Source organism: Epinephelus fuscoguttatus, linkage group LG22 (genome assembly GCF_011397635.1).
Source record: "Epinephelus fuscoguttatus linkage group LG22, E.fuscoguttatus.final_Chr_v1".
NCBI lineage: Eukaryota > Metazoa > Chordata > Actinopteri > Perciformes > Serranidae > Epinephelus > Epinephelus fuscoguttatus.
This window is the reverse complement of record NC_064773.1, coordinates 35214370-35237037: the sequence shown is the minus strand read 5'-3', so window position 1 is coordinate 35237037 and position 22668 is coordinate 35214370. Positions and strand designations below refer to the sequence as shown.

The 22668-nt window shown below is 39.0% G+C and overlaps 1 protein-coding gene across 9 annotated transcripts in view; it reads left to right on the top strand.

The window, feature by feature from the left end:
* LOC125882978 (pleckstrin homology domain-containing family A member 5-like) overlaps nt 1-21280 on the top strand; it is a 603488-nt gene extending 582208 nt beyond the window's left edge. For all 9 annotated transcript variants that reach the window (XM_049567036.1, XM_049567042.1, XM_049567037.1 and 6 more), the window contains 5 exons: nt 343-480; nt 848-967; nt 4998-5143; nt 6812-6975; nt 18548-21280. In XM_049567036.1, the coding sequence (XP_049422993.1) occupies nt 343-480; nt 848-967; nt 4998-5143; nt 6812-6975; nt 18548-18582 (603 nt within the window). In that variant the 3' untranslated portion in view covers nt 18583-21280. The remainder of the gene's footprint in view (nt 1-342; nt 481-847; nt 968-4997; nt 5144-6811; nt 6976-18547) is intronic.
* Nucleotides 21281-22668: the final 1388 nt, after the last annotated feature.

The following is a 22668-nucleotide window of genomic DNA, read 5'->3' as shown; positions in this document are numbered from 1 at the left end:
CACACACACACACACACACACACACATTACCAACATTGGACTGTTAACCTACACGACCAAGAATGGACCTCAGTTTCTGGGCATTGCAAAAATACAAAAATAGAATACAACATTAACTTTTAAGCTCTTTTCCCATATTATTACTGCAAATGTGATTTTTGATTTTTTTTTAAATACACATACATACACACACACAAACTAATTTGCTCTTGTGCTAACCCTTACCTCGAGTCTTTAAAAACTGTCAAACATTTCAGTTTATCAATAAAATCAAGTGTGTGTTTATTTGTTTGTTTGTTTGTTTGTTATTCTGTGTGTGTGTGTGTGTGTGTGTGGCTACAGAGTCGGATCCCGGCGGAGGGGGCCTGTGCAGATCCTGTGGAGCTAGAAGCGGCTCTGCAGCAGCTGAGGGCTGCTCACATGGAGCAGAGCAGGATGGCTGCTGAGGCTGCCAAGACTCACACAGAACCTGCACCACAGGTTCATGGGATCATTTTATTTTAGTAGTTGTGAACTTCACTCTATCCTGGCAACCTGTTTTCATCAGCAACAAATTCAATTTCAAGCAAAATACTTAGTAAAATACTTACAATAAATACAAATCAATTTTTATTAACTTTTATTAAATCACAATATATAAACAAAGTACTGGTAATAGTATACTATAGTGCCATTTTTTCATCAGTGTTACCATAATAGTTAAATAAAGGGTTGGTTATATAACTTTTACTCTGTATGTCCTGGAAATGAATGTTTATATCATCACAAATAAGATGCAAAGCCTCATGCACATTTCCAATGATGACTGTCAAAACTGCTCATGACAAAATTCTATTTCAATCTCCAGGAGTTGCAGAGAGTGGAGGAGGTAAAAAAAGGCAAGTCTGAGGAAGTGCAGCAGGACAGGGACATGACTCCGCAAACTGTGAAAGAGCTGCAGGTTGCGGCCAACAGAACAGACAATGAGGTACTGTGGACAAAGCCTTCACAGCCAGGGAGGACATATACTGTAGATTTGTTCTTGTTTTAGCTTCTATTCATAATCAGTATGCCTTTCCCTTGAAAGTTAAAAATTGAACTTATTGACTTGAGATTAAAGGATAAGTTTTGTGTTTATTTTTATACTTCTAGGCTGGCAATAGCTGTAGCCAGAGGCATTGTGTTTTCGGGTTGTCTGTCTGTCCATTTGTCCCATTCTCCTAAATGTGATATCTCAAGAATGCCTTGAGGATTTTCTTTTTAAGAATTTTAAATTTGGCATAAATGTCCACCTGTACTCATGGGGAAACAAATTAGATTAGATTGGTGGTCAAAGGTCAGAGTCACTGTGATCTTGCATATGTCTCATTCTTGTAAATGCGATATGTTAGAAAACACTTGAGGTTGTTTTGTTTTTTTTCTTGAATGGCACAAAAAGTCCACTTTGAGTCAAGGATGAACTGATTAGAATTTGGTGGTCAAAAGTCAAGGTCACTGTAACCTTGCATCCATCTCATTCTCGTGAACACAATATCTCAAGAAGGCCCTGAGGGAGTTTCTTCACATTTAGCACAAACGTCCACTTGAACTCAAGAATGAATTGTTGAGAGTTTGGTGGTCGAAGGTCAATGGTGAAAGTCACTGTGACCTCACAAAACATATATCTGGCCGTAACTAAAGAATTTATATGGTATTATAATTTATATGGTATTATGACAGAATTTCACACAAATGTCTAAAGGCATATAATGATGAAGATATGACATTTATATGTATATAAATATATATATTTATATATATTCAAAAGGTCAACTTCACTTTGACATCATAATAACCTACAAAAAACACTTTTCTGGCAATTATTTAAACTTAAATTACTTAAATTATTTCATAACTCAGTAACAGAAGGGGATAGCCTGGTTCCAGACCATAGACCCCGCCCACTCAACTAAGCAGGCTTGCATCTCTGGTCTGGCATACTGCAATGAATTTGCGATTTATCTCATCCAAACGATGGACGGACCAATGAACGCCAGGGGTGGGGGCGGGTCTAGCGATTAGCCAATCAGCGCCACGCTGATGTCAAGCTGTACACCGGTGGGTAACTGGTGAGGATAGCAACAATGGCGACCGCTCCAGATCCTACAGACCACATTAACGATGCTATCGAGGTATTTCGCCACTACTCATGTTAATGGAGGACCAAATTAAGGAAGCTGCTAAACTGGATTTAACGGCGATGCAGCTGGGCGTGCACGACGACGGAGACATTTTAAATGGGCAATGCTCGCTTGTTTTTGGCACCCCCGAGGGATGGATACTAATGACATCAGATTCTGGGTGAGTCGTTGATCTCTACTGATTGGTTAGGGAAAAATCAAATTCCCTCCCCCTTGTAAATCACCTTCAATGGGGGCAATGTCAGACTGAAGGTTCTGGGAGCTTCAGTCTGACACTCAGGCTAAGAAGGGGAGACATTTGGACAGATTCTGTGGGATGGAGTCAAAACAAAAGCCCCTCTCAGACATCCACCCCTTCACACTGATCTGGTGGCCATTTAACACGTCGATCTTATGAATGAACAAAACATTGGCATTAGGTACTTACAACGGGCCCCAGTGCACACTAGAAGGGGGGTCATACGTGGGCTGGCATCTCTTAATAAAAAAAATTAGTGGAGCTTTGCTACCCCTCCTCCTGTCATTTTCTCTCTTTTTTTTTTCTTACTGCTGCTTTTATGTTTCAAAGGCATGACTGCTTGCTTAGCTTGCAGAAGTGCTGAGTTTGTCAGTCTTGGTATGCTGAACAAAAAATTCAAAAGCAACACTTTTGTTTTTGTTCCCATTTTTAACAGGTTTTAGTGAAAGATCTAAGACTTCTTTATGCTTTCAGCAGATATTTCTCTCAATTTTTTTGTAAGTGAGCACTTCTCCTCTTCCTTGGAACTCCATCCACCTGAGGTGTGGCATATTGAGATGCTGATAAAACACCAGCATTACTACACAGGTGTTGCATATAAAAGGTCACAGATATAAAGGAATGATGTATTGTGTTGTTGATATTACTGCAATTGCTCTGGCAGTAAACAGTGTGAATGTTAAAACAAAGTAATGTAAAAATTTAAAAAAAAAAAAGAAAAAAGAAAAAAAAAAGAAATAACAAACAAACAAATACATGCCTGTCTAAATTAGACGCATGGTCTGGATGCCAAGCAGCTCATTTTTTATGAAAGTTCTTTGGATGTATAAAACCAGGTTGTTGGCTACCCACTCAAGCAAACATTAGTTTGTTGTTTAGATTATGCAAACAAATATTTATGTTTAATCTTTTGTCAATATGGAGATGCTGTTAGCTCATTTAGATTCTCCACAATTCAATTCTTCAGTTCATTTTACTGGAACCATAGCACCAAAGAAGTCAGTAATTCATTCAGATTTTGCTGACTGGTAAACAAGAGAGGAAAAAAACATGGTGACTTCCTATATTACCTCTGAAGCAGTCATATAGTCAGAATATGTGTCCGTTCCTCGATTACCCTGTAAGTTATTTATATTCCATCAAAATAATCAAAGGGTTTTTCATAAAAATTGTGAGTATTGTTTTAACAGGATGAAGTGGTGTTGTGTCGGTATGCCAGGTACCTTAAAACGAGTGCCGTAACTCGGAGCTGGATCAAATGATTCATAATTCATATCTTATTCAAAGCCAGTTTTTTATACAAGTGATATTCATACTGGTTCAAATAAACAATTTTACTGCATTGTCTATCTTTGCAGTTTTGTGTAAAAAGAATTAAAGGCCAGTCCCATATTAATGCCTGTCCCAAATATAGGCCTGTTGAGTGATTTAAACAAATAATGGCCAGGACTACCAATAGAAGTTTTATGGTAGTCTTGATTGTTTCTAGAAGAACCAAACACCAAAATCAGTAAGAAAATAATAGTTCATGACAGTGTCCAACAGGATGACGACCTCATAAACAGCCACAACAAATGTGAGACATATTAGTCACTGGATATAAATACCTCTACAGATCGGATAGATGTACATGGCATCTGTCTCCATGATGTCAGTAAATAGTAAACTGGTACAGTGCAGTCTACTGGAGGCAACAGGTGGAGGAGAGTCAAAGGAATTCTAACACACAGCTTCACTATACACAGGTCTCTCTGCCAAATTCATCATGTGTAATCCCAGCCTGGTCTGCCACACAGCAGATAATCGGTTATTGTGGTTCTAACATCTCAGAGTGTAATCTGAGACAATAACAGAAGATTTGTGGGAATGTGAAAGAAGCTTGGTTGACTTTCAGGGGTTTATCTCCTGGATTCAGACAGAATTGATAGCTTGGTCTGGGCTGCTTTCCAGTGGGGTGCCACTCCGGAAGTCCAAGGAGCTAGACTGTACACACCACCCTCATTCCACAGCAGAGACAGAAAGAAGTATTTATTATGACCTAATGACTTATTCACTTAGTTATTGATTGTTGTATTCATTCTTTTCTTATTCATCATCCATCTGCTTATTTCTTTTCTGAAGTGACTTATTTCCACATGTATTTATTTTCTTATTTTTGGTTCTCACTTGATTCATTTATTTACTTAATCACTAACTGGCCTCTGTTGGCAGACATCAAGTGTAGTTAAATATTTCATTGTTTGCCAATTTCTATATCCGTTTCTCTGTAGTGATCACTATTTCTTTTTGTTTTTGAGTTAAAAAAAAATATGACATGGCAGCACAAAATCTTGCTGTCAGGAAAGATACACATCAGTAGTCTTGCACTGCATGTAACAACACTGACAGCACACCTGAAAGCACAGTCCTTACCATTACTGTTATAAAAAAACAGTTGAATAACAGTTTGCTTTAAAAAAAAGAGAACTGAACTAATTCCTTGTGTCAATACTACTTTTTGTATGTAATTCCCAGCACATCGCAGCCATGCAAAGCATGCTAAACTCTCCATTTTCTAATTAATACATGTTTATGTATGAGCTTTTGTGTGTGTGTTTCAGCTGTGTGAAAGTCAGAGGGTGGTGATTCTTGACCTGGGCACAGATCCAAAGCATGTGGAGATTGTAAACCTTCACCCTTTTGAGGATGACGAAAGCAGAGAGCAAGATCTGACCAGCTCGCCAACGAACACCACCACTGAAAACAGGTGTGTATGTGTGTGTCCCAAAATTCCTACTACCCCAACTTTAATTGACGTCACCCATAGTTTTTCTTTAGTAATAAAACAAATATTAATTAGTGTAGCACTTAACCTCAATATGTCCCTAATGGAGTGCTGATTCTCAAAATCTACACTTTAAATAATTTCACTGTAAAACAACAGTAAAGAGCTGGTAGCACAGGCGCCAGCAATATACTGTAATTTTACAGTATCCATACTGTTCAACGTTTTCACAATCTGCTACTCTAAATTTAGTGTAGCAACAATTACTACTCTTTATGATACTGCTTACTGATCTAGTACTTTAATGGTACTGTCATCAGTTTTTTTGTTTTTTTTGGGGGGGGGTAAGAAGAATTAATATTGCTTTATTTTCTGTGTATACAAGTACAGTATAGTATATAAATTAACATTCTGCCACAACATTGTTTTGAATTCAATTTCCTCCCGAGGTGCCGCCTCGTAGGGTGGTCATATTGGCGGAACCCTTTTAGTTCAAACAGACCGAGGCGGCCTTCTGCAACGGGAGGGGCTGTTGATGACTTGTGGGAGGAGCTGTTGATGACGCGGCACGTGCGAGCCACTGGCAGTGGATAAACAGGAAACAGCTGATAGCAGGAATTAGCGAGCAGCTAGTAGCAAGAGGGAAACACAAACCTGACAAACACTGTAAAGATGAACAACTGGGGAGACAAGGAATTGCGCACCTTCCTTGCCCTCGCAAACAAAGAGGCCATTAACCGTCAGATGATGGGAACGGTGGGGAACGGGGCAACTTACAAGAGAATCGCAGAAGGACTGACTAGCCGCAGCTTCCCTCCCACATCACTGGTTACGTCACACATTGAGCTACACGTTTTGTTACTTGCTCACGCCCCCCATTGCCCTGAAAAAGACGCATTCTGTATAAACAAAAGTAGGTAGGCGGCATTTTGCCACACTCCTCAATTTTGTTTTTATACTGCCAATGCTGAAAAAAGACTGATTGGGCTTTCCTGCAAATTTGCACAATTCCTATCTAAAAAGGGCTTCAGAAACCTGAATGAATTACTATTATAGACTATAACACACCTGAAGTGGATGGGGTAACGGGAGATGAACTATGAGCTCGGGGGTCAAAAACATTGCATTTCTCTGCCTGCATGTGATGCACTTTCACTAGACCCTTGCTCATGATTGTTCATGTTTCTGCCCTTATATGCGAAGGAGTTGTTGAAGTTTACTCCATAGGTTTTTACCCGCTCTTTGTCACTGAGAGCAGGGCCTCTGTGTGTGTGTGAAACAGATCAACACAGCCGGCCCCACCCTTCACACATGCAGCAGGCAGGTTTCAATACCCATCCCTGTCAAAATCACAAGTAGAAGTTAAATCAATTTCTGTGACCAATTTTGTGAAAAAAAGTCATTCATAAATTTCTGACAGAGTTGTGACTTTTTGAATATAATCATGTGTCAGTCTGAGATGGAGCGAGAAACTGTTCATAGGTGAAACTGCAGATTGAGCACTAAGAGTTTAGAACCAGGGCAAAGGCCTCTCAAGAATACAAAATACTCTGGAGATAAATGATAGAATTTCTCTTTCTTGTCCCATCAATAGTATTGGGTTTTTCATCAGAGTCAGAGTATGAGCCATTCTGTTTCTGGTGATTGTAGCTTCCAGACTCCAGAGCCTGACACGCCAAGCCCAGAGCCAAAGGAGGAGGAACCAGACTTGATGCAACAAACCACCAGAAAGGAGAAGCTGGAGAATAGAGTGGACTCTACCAACCAGCTCACAGCAGATGACAAGAAACACAACAACAACAACTTGTTGGCTTGTAAGTAAAGACTCCCTCCATCAGTTTCCTCTTCACAACAATGGCCCAATGAAACACCTTCATCACTGCTGACACCACGCTAAGCCGCCTATCCATCTCACACTCCATTTTACCGTCACTTGTGAGCAAGAGGGATGAATGTAAGCTGCATGTGAGCTAACAATCCGGGATTTCACTCTCAGCAGTACGTGACTGTGCATGCGTGTCTACTTCCGAAACACAGCGGTTGGGGTGCGTTTGATTTATTGTACTGGGACATTTGATTTTCCACAACTGGGCCACAGACATCAAAAAACACTGTTTGCACCGGGACAGGACAAACAATACGTGAAACCAATGAAATTCCACACATTCTTGTGGTTGGCTCAAACACTGTCAGCATGATTTAAATATCTTTGATTGTTTTTGAATATAGTCAACTGAGAGAAAAACATCAAAATAATAATTTTTGGTCAAATCTAAAGAATGAAAAATCATAATACAGAGAAAAATTACTCATTTGTTCAAAAGACTTTAATGTTTATTGAGTTTATTTTATTGTTTATTGAGTTTATTGCGGATGTTGATCAATGTTTTTTACAAGGAAAAATAGGTAAAGAGGAAAAGAGAAAAAGCAAAAAATGACATGCATGGTTTTAAGTGTTCATTAAGGTTTCATACATGCCAGCCACACAGAAAGGGCTGAGCTAGGCCCTATTTTGTTGTTCTTTGTTTCATTTGTTTGGCACAACCCTCAAGGTTCCTCCTTCCCCCACATTTCAAAGCCTTCATTTGTTGTTCACTTATTTAATCAAAGAAGATAAATAAATCTTTTTTTTTTTTGAGCCTTGAGTTCTGTCTTTATTGGTTGTCAGCGTTATTGTTTCTGTTTGCTTCTTGTAAAGAGAAACGTAACAACCTGAAACATTAAAACATATATTTTACTGTGCACGTTGTGAAGTGTTTTTCATTATTTTCCACTCCATACAGGTACAGTAAAATATTGAAATTTGTTTGTTTGGTTTTTGACTTTTATTTTTAAAAATGCATGAACCAAGGAGAGGTGAATAATATGAAGCAATAAAGGTTTTGGTAATAGTACCGGCAGAAAGAAGTTTTGAGTACCACTTCTATCGCTGCCAATACCAGGAAGGGTGAACGTAAAGCAAGAGATCTCTTGACTGGAGCCCTTAAATCACTAAATACGCCCCTGAAGATCAATCAATCAATCAATTTCAATCAATTTTATTTATAAAGCCCAATATCACAAATCACAATTTGCCTCACAGGGCTTTACAGCATACGACATCCCTCTGTCCTTAAGACCCTCACAGCGGATAAGGAAAAACTCCCCAAAAAAAACCCTTTAACGGGGGAAAAAAACGGTAGAAACCTCAGGAAGAGCAACTGAGGAGGGATCTCTCTTCCAGGACGGACAGACGTGCAATAGATGTCGTACAGAACAGATCAACATGATAAATTAACAGTAATCCATATAACACAGGGAGAGAGAGAGAGAGAGAGAGAGAGAGGGAGAGAGAGAGAGAGAGCGAGAGAGAGAGATGCAGGTAATGACAGTATCTTACAACAACATTAATGGAAGTAATAATATTATAGTTATAGTTCTGGTTACTGCGGTACAATATGTTGAAAGTATGTATTAATACCTGGCAGTATACATGTGTGACAATAATCATATGTGTATAAGATCACACCACTGAGATATTAGCATATGTATTAATTTCCACATAGCCGTATTATTTGCTTGCTTTGACATAACCGTGGCCGTTATGGTCAGGGTACCTTCAGGCAGTTCATTTTTTCGTTTTAAACCAAAAAGGAAAAAACGGTATTTCCATTCCAAATTCAAATAACAGCCCGATTTTGTTTTTTTGTTTTTTTTGGGGTTTTTTTGCAGATTCATTTTTTCATTTATTGTTTTGGACAAAAAGTAGAATGGCGGTGACATCAGAGGCAGAAGTGACTTCAAAATAAAAGACAGGAAGATAAGCTTGCCTAAAACTTATAAATATCCTATAAAACTCTCCCATGTATCTTTTATTTCCACTTACACCTGATGTTTTGCACATTTTGAAAAGCTGCCTGCCATTGCTGTGAGGAACTTTTTATTCATAAAAATAGAAATAAAATGTTATGATGGCAAATTTTATGGCTACAGTAAATCTTGTTGTTCAACCGTTATGTTGCTGTTCAGAGGGAAATCGTCATGCATATTGTTCCCATGAAGGACATATAGGGATTCCCTCAAAGGTTGTATTTTAATATTCATTCGCTGAATTGTTTGCAATAAAGTAATCAAGGATATAATAAATTATTGTGTGTGCTGCGTTGTTACTGTTAACACCGGTTTTCTCCATAACGCATCATTGTGTCAGTGAAGTGTCAAGCTGATGTTTGTCCTTTTTACCAGCAGATGGCAGTAGGCCTATGGATTTATTTGCTGTCAATGAAAGCCTGGTTTTCTCTTAGTTCCTGTTGGATTATACAGACCTGCAGTTCTTCAGGTTATTGGAACGGACAATTCAGATTATATGTAGCATATATTTACTTGTATTCTTTTATATTGTTCTATCACATAGGCCTATGCATTGTTGGCAGAGATGGGCAGCATTTTATTTACATGTATTTAAAATGTTTTATCACCTACTATGACAATAGAAATGTCATACAAAAATACATCCTGTGCCTTTTTTCAAAATCTGATTAATCGAATAAAATAATCAATGATTAATCCATTATTTTTTAAAAATATATAAGTTAGTGGCAGCCCTAACTGTATGCAACACATCTGGTTCATATTATTTTAACCTGTTAGTGTTTCTTGCAATGTCCCTCACAAATAAACTAATAAATACATGAATACAAACACCTTAGGACTATTGAACATTTGAATGTGATGAGGAACCTTTAATGTTCATATGAAGGCAAGTGAAGGAGCTGCTATGTTACGTTCTAATAACCTTTCGTATTTTAATTTAAACTTTTTTATGTCAACCTCCCAATGAGGTACAGTTTCCTCATCGCTGCCCTTTGCATTGAGGCCCTCCAGACTGGACCGCTATGGACCACTTCGTCTTTGGTTTGCAGTCCGTCGACCACCAGTAAAACAAGGAAGAAGCAGGAACCGAAAAACAACCAAGAAGCCGCCGAGAAACAACTCACCTGATTTAGACAATGCAAACTTTTTTGAACCCACCTCTTAAAAGAATCAGAACAGGAATCGTTACAATTCAAACAATGCCTGATCCTAGTGCTTTTTAAAAAAAAAAAAAAAAAAAAAATCGATTCACATGAAAATCGCGATTCTTCTACGATTCCGAATCGATTCATTAATGCAAAGAATCAATTTAAAAAAAAAAAAAAAGCACTAGGATCAGGCATCGTTTGAATTTTAATGATTCCTGTTCTGATTCTTTTAAGAGGTGGGTTCAAAATGTTTGCATTGTCTAAATGAGGTGAGTTGTTTTTTGGCGTCTTTTTTGTTGTTATTCGGCAGCTTCTTTGTTGTTTTTCGGTGGCTGCTTCTTCCTTGTTTTACTGGCGGTCGACGGACTGCAAACCAAAGACGAAGCACAGATTAAAATTGTTTACAAACTGTTTAGGGGAATCGAAATTAAAACTTCTTAATGATTCTGAAGAAATTGAAATGTTAGAACAGGTTCAATTCGATTCTCGATGCCCAACCCTAAGCAACACTCCTAATTTATTTTTTGATAACTTTAATCTATTTTTCTTGAAGTCACTGAGAACTCAGTTTTCATTTGTGCAAGTTAAGCATGAATAAATGTTACCTTTTGTCCTAAGTTTGCCTTTGTATGTTTGATTATTGCAATCAGTTGATTTGACTTTTTCAAATACAAAAATGACATAATTTTGTACATACTTTACTCTGCTTTCATGCCATAATTTTCCACACTGTCTCTCTTTGTGCACAGCAGACTGGAGTAGAAATTAAACACCCCTATGTACTGAATCAAGAATCAATTTTTGAACCGGGGATCATTTTGAATCAAGAATCGATTTTGAATCGAATCGTGACCCCAAGAATCAAAATGGAATCATGAGGTACCCACAGATTCACATCCCTAGTCATCATGGCTCAGGCAGGATGAAGATGGGGCCTCCGCGCAGTATGTGCTGCTCCTGAGAATCACCAGTCCAAACCTCCCGGCGGACACATCCCCGGCAACGTTGAGCACAGCGAGAGTCTCCTGACCGTTTCATTTTTAACTCCAGCCAGGACAAAACAGGAGTTTTTTTTTCTTGTGTTCATTGAAAAGTAAAGATTTGTTATCAAACTGCTTGTGGTCCCCACTTTACACATGTTGTGGTCAACACAAGCCTGGCCTTAATACTACTAACTTTAACTGGTACACACTACATTTTGAATCTGTCATTACTGTGCCACTTCAATATTATTCAGTTAGTTATATTCAAAGTATAAACAAACTGAGGAGCGTAAGGGTGACAATGCTGCTAGCATCATTCTATAAGACTATTTAAACAAATACAACACAGACATCAATACAGTTGCTTGGTTTTATGGACTTGCAATCATATCCAGGTCATAAATGATAACATAGTTGTACTTTTTAATCCCAGTTTTCATGACGTGGATATTTGTCGAGGCTCACTGTTGCAAGACTATGTTATCCCAGTACAGGCCAGGCCCAGCAGTAAGGAGGACCACCCTACACTCCGTCCATAGCAGTCCAGTCTGGAGGGCCTCAATGCAAAGGGCAATGATGAAGAAACTGCACCTCACTGGGAGATTGACATAAAAAAGTTTAAATTAAAATAGGAGAGGTTATTAGAAAGTAACATAGCTCATTCACTTGCCTTCATATGAACATTAAAGGTTCCTCATCACATTCAAATGTTCAATAGTCCTAAGGTGTTCGTATTCATGTATTTATTAGTTTATTTGTGAGGGACATTGCAAGAAACACTAACAGGTTAAAATAATATGAATCAGATGTGTTGCATACAGTTAGGGCTGCAACTAACTTATATATTTTTAAAAAATAATGGATTAATCATTGATTATTTTATTCGATTAATCAGATTTTGAAAAAAGGCACAGGATGTATTTTTGTATGACATTTCCATTATCATAGTAGGTGATAAAACATTTTAAATACATGTAATTAAAATGCTGCCCATCTCTGCCAACAATGCATAGGCCTATGTGATAGAACAATATAAAAGAATACAAGTAAATATATGCTGCATATAATTTGAACTGTCCGTTCCAATAACCTGAAGAATTGCAGGTCTGTATAATCTAACAGGAACTAAGAGAAAACCAGGCTTTCAATGACAGCAAATAAATCCATAGGCCTACTGCCATCTGCTGGTAAAAAGGACAAACATCAGCTTGACACTTCACTGACACAATGATGCGTTATGGAGAAAACCGGTGTTAACAGTAACAACGCAGCACACACAATAATTTATTACTTTATTGCAAACAATTCAGCGAATGAATATTAAAATACAACCTTTGAGGGAATCCCTATATGTCCTTCATGGGAACAATATGCATGACGATTTCCCTCTGAACAGCAACGTAACGGTTGAACAAGATTTACTGTAGCCATAAAATTTTCTATCATAACATTTTATTTCTATTTTTATGAATAAAAAGTTCCTCACAGCAATGGCAGGCAGCTTTTCAAAATGTGCAAAACATCAGGTGTAAGTGGAAATAAAAGATACATGGGAAAGGTTTATGGGATATTTATAAGTTTTAGGCAAGCTTATCTTCCTGTCTTTTATTTTGAAGTTACTTCCGTCTCTGATGTCACCGCCATTCTAATTTTTTGTCCAAAACAATAAATGAAAAAATGAATCTGCAAAAAAACAAAAAATGGGCTGTTATTTGAATTTGGTTTTGTCATTTTTCGTTTTTTGATTCTGACAACAAAAACGGAAAAACGGCTCCATTTCTCATTTTTTTGTTTTAAACCAAAAAGGAAAAAACGGGAAAACCATGGTATTTCCGTTTTTTCGTTTTTGGTTTAAAACGAAAAAACAAACTGTCTGAAGGTACCCTGACCGGTTATAAAGTAGACCATGGATTTAAATAGTGGTAACGTTATTAGTGATAAGTTAGTATAAGGCCCTTTTACTGACAGTATAGACCCTTTTACTGTTCGTAAACAGTGTGACTTTTTGGTGGGCAGGGCTTAGCTGGAGGCAAAACAATTCTTCACAGACATTATAGTCACGTTCATTATGTTTAGATTTCAACTTTTGTGGGATTTTTTTGGGGATTTGCAAAACTATACATTTTTGGAAAGGTTATTGTATAAGGATTCAGAAAATCAATGTTTGCATTTGCCCAGATGTCTATATGGCGGCCATATTGGAATGTACAAAATGGCCGCCGTAAAATGTACGTTTTGTAATATCTAGACTTCTAAATAAGTTGGAACATTAATTTTAACTGCTAAACCTACATTTTCAGGGTCAAGGAATCCAATGGTGGTAGTTACAATGCTACAACACTTTACCATATTAACCCTTAGATGCATGAGTGGGTCAAAATGACTCTGTGTGGTTGTTTTCTTGCGATATCTTTGTAATGAAAAGTTATCATTTCATTTTCTGTCTGTTCCTGAAAAAACATCTTTTTTATATTATACCATTGAAATACATCACAATCCACAATACACAATCCACCATTTTTAACATTTAGCAAATGCTAACTTTGGATGACATGCACATTTAGACCACATCATGACAGTCTCTATACAACATCATCATCATCATCATCATCATCATCATCATCATCGCTTTTGTGCATCACAGCTTGGGAATCCTCATCGTTCTGGCACTGGCTGCTGCACTGACACATATCAGTACAGGCTAAGTCCTTAACTCTGCAGGAATATCTGCCAGAAGAACAGTCACCTGCATTGGATCATCTCAAGGATGGCCTTTGGGGCTGGGGGACCTCTGTGGTCATTGGTTTCAGCATGCCATTCAAATGCCTGTGGATATTCTCATTTATCCAGGTCATAGTTATCTCAAGGTAATTGAATCGAACGCAACTGGACTTTGTTTTGTCTTAGAAGACATTTTACCTCTTATCCAAGAGGCTTCATCAGTTCATGCTTGTCAGACTAGGCTGGAACTAGTCTGACGAACTGGTGTGGAAACACCCAGGTATTTAACCTCTGGGGAGGTCTTCAAGTCCAATGATGTCACTGGTTCGTTAGTGCTCCAATGGTGTGTCAACGACGGTCGTTGACATACGACCACAGGCATGTTGCAGAACAATTTGGGGTTGACACCCTCAAATGGTGCGGGAATATGAAAGGATGGCTCGGAAAATTGCAGATTACAGAAACCACCTACGGTTTAATCTGAGATGCAGACAAAACAGGCTAATACCAACAAGCCTACGCCTATGTTCCACTATGAAGGGCTATAAGGTGGACAAGATCATGGAAAAGGCACAAAACCAGCTATTAAACGAGAGAGTGAGACAAACCCATTTCACCATTGAAGGGCTGAAGGAGAAAGCTGACCACTTACTCCAAAAACTAACATCTCTCTTACCTGAGGTCGTCCTTGGAAAGATCATTGATTTAACAAAGAAAGCACAATTATCTCAACACACCAAGAGCAAAGAAAAGCAAAAAAGAAAATTCCATAACCTACAAATACGCAGCAACACAAACAAGACAGAAATTCTTATGTGGAGGCAAAAGACTGACAATCCTACACAAGATGAAATGCAGGACAGATGGATTAAGAACTTGTCAGACAGGGAATTTACCCGCCCAGAGAGAGGGGTCTTAACCAAAGGACTAAACTTTGCCATGACATCACAGCAATTACCTATAGTTGATCTTATCACAGCTACAGAATCAGCTATAAGGAAAAACGACCTAACTGGGACCGAAGCCGAGCAGCTTAGGTTGAAAGTGTCAGCAGCTTTGTCCAATGCTATGCCCCCACCCTCCAATCTCACTACTGAGGAAAGGAAAGTGGTGACATCCCTGAGCAAGGATCCAAACATTACCATCCTTCCAGCAAATAAAGGGAGATGTACGGTAGTCCTTAATACATCTGACTACCACAATAAGGTCGCTACATTACTCAGTGACACTAAGACCAGCGAACCGCTGAAACGAGACCCAACCAGTGGCTACAAGAAAAAGACAATAGAAATCCTACAAAAACTACAGAAAGAGGGCACCATTGATCGTCTACAATATCACTGCCTGTACCCCCAAGATGCCATCCCGTGCATATATGGGCTCCCCAAGATTCACAAAGAAGGGGCCCCCCTCAGACCCATTGTCAGCAGCATTAACTCGGTCACATATAACATCGCCAAACATTTAGCCAACATCCTGGCTCCCTTGGTGGGCAATACGCCCCATCATATCCAGAACTCCATAGACTTTGTGAACAAAGTAAGAGGTTTAAAAATGGATCCAGATGATACCATGGTATCTTATGATGTGACCTCCCTGTTCACTTGCATTCCAACCATGGAGGCTGTGGAAACAGTCTGGCAACGGTTGATACATGACAACACCCTCCACGACAGAACCAAGCTCAGTCCAGACCAACTACTGGACCTCTGCCTGAGCACTACTTATTTCAAATACAATGGTAATTTTTACAGCCAGAAACATGGCTGTGCCATGGGCTCACCAGTATCGCCCATTGTGGCTAACCTGTACATGGAGGATGTAGAATACAGAGCCTTGAACTCCTTTAAGGGAACAACTCCAAGCCACTGGTTCAGATATGTGGATGACACATGGGTTAAAATCAAAACTCAAGAGGTGCAAGCTTTCACTGAACACATCGATTCAGTGGACAGAAACATCAAGTTCACAAGGGAAGATGTTAAGGAGAACAGTTTGCCCTTCATGGATTGTGATGTGCACATTATAGAGGACAAAGGCCTCCACATTGGGGTATACAGGAAACCCACTCACACAGACCAATACTTAATGTTCGATTCTCACCACCCACTGGAACCCAAACTAGGTGTTATCAGGACCCTACAACACAGAGCTGATAACTTACCTACCAGCACTCAGGCCCAAGGGAAAGAGCATGAACACCTGAGGGAGGCTCTAAAAACTTGTGGTTACCCCAGTTGGACCTTTGTGAAAACAGCAGCCCGTAACAGAAAGGTGGGTGATGAAGAAAAGAGCAAACGCAATAACATTGTCATCCCCTATGTGTCTGGGGTATCTGAAAAACTCAGGAGGATCTTCAACAAACACCGCATCCCTGTGTATTTCAAACCCAGCAACACACTCAGACAAAGACTGGTACATCCAAAAGACCGCACACCACACACTCAGAAGAGCAATTTGGTGTACGCGGTCCAGTGCAGTGAGGAATGCCCAGACTTGTACATTGGTGAAACAAAACAACCACTAAACAAACGCATGGCCCAACACAGAAGGGCTAACTCGTCAGCGCAAGACTCAGCTCTCTATTTACACCTCAAGGAGAAAGTACACTCCTTTGAAGACAGCAATGTGCACACCTTGGACAGGGAAGACAGATGGTTTGAAAGAGGTGTAAAGGAGGCCATCTATGTGAAATTGGAAAAACCATCTCTCAATAGAGGAGGAGGTCTGCGACACCACCTATCCCCCACCTATAATGCTGTCCTTTCATCCTTGCCCAGGAGATGTAACAGCTTAACCTCTAATGACTGCAATGACCACCAGTGCAGCAGGAATTTCAACGACCGTTGTTGACACACCATTGGAGCACTAACGAACCAGTGACATCATTGGTCTTCTGAAGACCTCCCCAGAGGTTAAATACCTGGGTGTTTCCACACCAGTTTGTCAGACTAGTTCCAGCCTAGTCCGACAAGCATGAACTGATTAAGCCTTTTGGATAAGAGGTGAAACATCTTCTAAGACAAAACGAAATCCAGTTGCGTAGTGTTCCTGAAACAAACATAAGTAGGCTATATGGATATGGATATGGATATGGTTCAGCACTTAGAATCCAGCCACAGCTGGGTATAATTTTGCACCCACTTATGGAAGCTTGGAGTAGTGATATAAAAACTACAATTTCTTAAAAAGTATTAAAGGTAAGTTGCCATTTTTAATGAGTGATATAAACAACATGTTTTTTGAGGAACAGCCGGAATATGAAATGATAACAACTTTTCATTACAAAGATATCGCAAGAAAACAACCACACCGAGTCATTTTGACCCACTCATGCATCTAAGAGTTAATGTGGTAAAGTGTTGTAGCATTGTAACTACCACCATTGGATTCCTCGACCCTGAAAATGTAGGTTTAGCAGTTACAATCATCGATCCAACTTATTTAGAAGCCGAGATATTACAAAACGTACATTTTACGGCGGCCATTTTGTACATTCCAATATGGCCGCCATATAGACATCTGGGCAAATGCAAACATTGATTTTCTGAATCCTTATACAATAACCTTTCCAAAAATGTATAGTTTTGCAAATCCCCAAAAAAATCCCACAAAATTATATAGTGAACCTGACTATTAGCGCTAGCTGGCAAGTTCTGTTGGCTTGTTTTCGACAACTGAAGAAGATAATGTGAGTGTTGCATTCAGAAATACTCACTCCTGGGGCGTACTCACTAGCTAATGCGCTAAAAAAAAGTTAGCGTTACGGAGAAATCCAATATTCCTCTTCATACCTCCCCAATTTCTGAGTAGGTGCACATGATAACCCTGAATACACATAACGATATTCATCCCTACAAAACAGAAGATACTTTTTCCCTAACCTGGTGCGCGTTGCACATGCCAGCATGTTTGATGGTTGCCTCCATCCCGACCTTTTCTCATATTGCATTTAGCCATAGTTGTCTTTGTTTTTGTTGACGAGCAGTGGTGGCTGGCATGCGATAAAATTCAAGTTTTGAGCTATGACTTTTTCTATTCTGGCTCCTAATAACACAAGATGACATTTTAAGACTCTAGCCTACAGCCCTTTGGTGGTGAGTCGTGTTTTGCCTCCAGCTAATAATGTGAAGTCATTGTGGTGTTGGCCTAAAAAGGGTCTGTAGCAGACTTACTCACTGGAGGTACGTGAAGACATACTTGACTCTGTCTACAGCAACATGGTCATAAAAGAGAGCATGGATATAATTAGTGGGTATTTAGTGCACACACACACACACACACACACACACACACACACACACACACACACACACCTTTGCTTGCTTGCTATCTTTATACTCATCATGGCTATGCTTTTATCCTTTTTTGGTCTGGTTTGTTATATGTATATATTATGTTAAGGTCTGTATGTCACCCTGTTCTTTATCTGTCCTTGTGTACTTAATCTTTGTTTCTATCACAGTTGTATCGGTATGTACATCTGTAAAGTCACTGCTGATTTGTTTTTTTTGCACTAAAAATTAAAAAAAAGGAATATTTAATGAATTTGCAAATAAATTACAACAACAATTACAGTACACACTGTGAAAAAAAATGATATTGCCAATATAACTACTCATCACTGTAGAATCTCTGACTCATTCTTTTTTTCATTTCTCCCTCTTTTCTCCTCCTTCCAGCGCAGACATTCACCTTGGTGAGAAGCGACACGTGAGCTACACCGGCCTCAACATCCACACTGGCATCCTGTAAAGCCCAAATGTAGCCTGACTGCATAGAGCATGCTCCATGGCTTCCTGTGTTTACAACAGGACTATTTTAATACTACTGTTAAATGCCCACAAGGAGACTGAGACTGAGAGGATGACAGCCTTGCTAACTGACTGACAACACAGACGGGCCGCCATCACATCCAAACAGAGGGAGAGGCAGATGTACTGTATCTTTAGCACCTGTTAGATCTGTCCATTCTGATATGTCCCTGAGAAAACATTAATTCTATGGAGTCAGATTTGTCTCAAAACATTTCTGTATAAAAATAAGATTGTGAAATGGTGAAATCATGAAAAAGTTAAAATGTTTTCTTGAGTTTCGAGAATTTTACTATGCTCCCAATAAGTCTCCAGCTTTGCAATAACAGGTAGTCATACAAGGTCTATAATTGAAGAGAGGGTGGTTGACAAAGGAAAAAGTGACTTAAGTGTCAATTGATTTCTTAAACTACTACTTTACTATAAACTATGTTTGTCTTGTGTCTTTTCAGAAAAGCTGAACTTTAAAGAATTTAGTTTTACCTCTTTATACAGTAGAGTTTTAAATCTTAATCGAGGGTAGGCACTTTAGCCTCATTTCCACCAAGCAGTCCGGCACAGTTCAGTTCCGTTGATTGGTCACTCTGCTCAGGGTTGAGTTGTGGCTGGTTTTGAAGCTTAATACCATGTTCATACCGTGGCAAGTCTTACATATATTAGTAAACTGTAACTATAAAATGAAAGGATACTTTGCTGCCTCTAGCAGCAACTGAGAAAAGAAAAAAAAACTTAATTCACTGGGCCGGCAACTTTTAAATTGGAGCATTTACCTGTTATGTTACTCAGTACATGAGCTGACGACGTGAATCTATCAACACACCATAAATTACAATATGACAACTTTGACCATTCCATTAGTTTTTTTCGTTGTTTTTTATATACTCTATTAATCCCCCTGAAGGGAAATTAAATTTTTTCACTCCATTGTCATTAACACACAGGTCCGAAATACACACACATGCACAAACAGGACTCATACATGCACAAAGTGGAGACATATCAGAGTTAGGGGGCTGCCATGGACAAGCGCCCCGAACGGTTTGGGGATTCAGTGCCTTGCTCAAGGTCACCTTGGCAGTACTCAGGAGGTGAACTGGCACCTCTCCAGTCACCAATCCACGCTCCGTATTTTGGTCTGGACGGGGATTTGAACAGGCGACGGTTCCCTATCCAAGTCCCTATGGACTGAGCTACTGCCGTCCCTCCTCATTGTCTCTCTTGGATGACATACACTTTTAGTAATGAGTGGATCTTTAAGCGTTTAAGAATCTATATTAATTTCAACCGGATTATGTGATTATGTGCTTATATTGTAATCCTCACATGGAGAAAAAACAGTGTTGCAGAGCGTCATTCCTTCGGCTACGGCAAAACTAAACCCTTGTGCTTGCCTGAGAAGGACTAAATGCACGAACCCACTATTTTTAAATATCCCATGAAGAGAGACTCTCACTGCAGCCTGTTCTAATTTGTTCTGAAAATGTAAACATCCATGTCCATGTCTGTGTAGACATGGATGGACCATGTCTACACAGGCTATTTATTAAAAGTAGCATGTTAGCAATGCAGCAGCTTCAGTCAGAAGCATATCTTTGCCAACACACTGAAAGCTCTTTTAAAGCCCCTGCAACAAAGGTCAGAACTGAAATTCAGATGAAAAAAAGAGGATATGTTTGTGCACATATTTCTATCACATTAGTGCTACATCATAGGTAACTGGACTGACTTGAATTTCTTGAAGACGTTTCAGAACTGAAGAAGCCTTTTGGATGAGAGGTGAAACATCTTCAAGAAATTCAATCTTCACCAACTTTGTGCACATACATTTCTTACTGGAACAATTCACACCGGTGTCATAGCACATGGCTGGATGTGGTCAAGAACAAGATATACCATTTGTGGAATTGGGTTATGATAAGAAATTTTCTTTTTTGTGTTTTTCAGAGTCAACAAGCCCAATCTGTTGGTTGACAGTGTTTCCTATCCTTGGGTCAGCTAGGCCATTGGCTAATATTACCACAGACCCTTTTTATTCTCTGCAATTCTCTGTTTCTCCAGCTTTTTTGTCGCTGTCATTAATTGGCCATGCTTTTATTGATATAAATATATAAAATGAAACCATTTCACAATCTTGACTGTACGTATGAATTGTTTGGGGGTAATTTACTGTGGCTCCATAGATACGTGTTGCCAAATGTATACACACATCAAAACACAGAACTTTTGATACCTTACTAAGTATTACAGTCATCTTAAGATAGTTCCTTGCATATTCTACTGATCTAGAGGAGGGTGTATTATCTGTGCTGTGTTGTAGGAGGTGAGTGTACAGCTGCATGTAGGATGACTTGAGAAGTCTCACTGCAGATGGGCTAAGCACCAAAACTCAACACATATGCAGTGCTTTACTTTAACCCCAAAGTGACCGCTGATGCTCTTGAATTTTAACCTGCTCTGATTTTGATAGCTGTGTTCCCTTAAGACCAGAGGCTCCCTTATTATGCTGTTTTCATTTTGCATCTGCAACATGACAGATTGTCCTGTATTGGATATACATAGAGAGAGAGAGAGAGAGAGAGAGAGAGAGAGAGAGCGAGAGAGCAGATTTTCACTTCAACAAGGTGCCACTTCACGCTGCTGAAATTTTTTGAACACAACTAAGTATTGATGACACACAGTATGTGAATGTTTTGGATTTCCAGTATGCTTTTTCACTTGTGTCTCTTTTTGTTTTTAACTCTTTGGTTTACATGATGTAGAAGATATACAGAGGCTGAGGACATGACACAGATGAGATATTTTGCATTTAAATCTAGGTGGTGAAGAATTGGACAATAGCACATGTACCAAGCAATAAGTAGGACTTTGGAGCTCCAGGACATAAAAGAAATTTAAAAGAGATGTATAAACTGTAAAAAATAAATACAATTAAGAAAAAACAAAAACAAGATAGCATAATTTATGTACACACTGAAAAGAAGATAAGAATATTATAAGAGGTTATTATTAATATTATTAGGGTCAATATGCAAAAACTTCATAACCCATTTGTTTTATATCATGTGAAATAAATGTTGATGTTCTTAAAACATACTTGTCACTGTGTTTTGTTTGTTTGTTTTGTCGTCTGCAAGTCAAATAATATTTAGCTTTTCAGGTCAAGTTCTGTAATCTTATTTCTTGTCCATATATCTGATATGTTTGAACTTAATTTGTCATTCCCAAATGTTTTGGCTTGTGAGTCCTTAAAATTAAAAAAGTCCACATGTATTCACATAACAGGTTATGGACACAAGTTGTGAGCAGTTCCACCAAATGTCAAGATTCTTTTGAAGGGCTTCTTTTTAAACACCTGAAGAGGTGAAAGTATGAGGAAAAAAACATGTTTAATTTTTTACCTTTTTAGAGGCTTAAAACATGTTAAAAATGCTTCTAAAAATTGTACCGAAGTGTTACTCCTCCAACCAATCTAAGCAATATCCTACCATGCATTAAAGGATAGTAAAGGAACGACTGTAATGCACACACACGGGGGCAATTGAACACCGCCAATGAATGTCCAATAAAAGTGGTTATTTACACTTGTGACAGCCACGGGCCTTGGTCAGTGTGTTCCTGCATTCCTGCCTCTGCTTTCCTGTTCCAAAGCTTCCTTGCTTGCCCCTCCCACCTCATTTAGGGATTGGCTTGCCCTGCTTGGGGCTTTTAAAAGCTGAATTCAAGATGGCTTTCTCTCTCTTTCTCCCTCCTGGAAGGCTGGTGCCTTTCAGGCACTCTCCTTGGTTTGTTTGGTTTAGGTTGATTATGTTGAGTTTAGCCTTGGTTTCATTCTACACATAGCTTGTGTTTGCACCCACATACTCATGGCACCCAACATCCCCACTGATCGCTGACATAACTATTAGTTTTCCTTTGAGTATTATAATAAATTATTTATTTAAAAGCTGTTCCCGTGTTGACCTCCCTTCTTTGTTATGCTCTCCAACGAG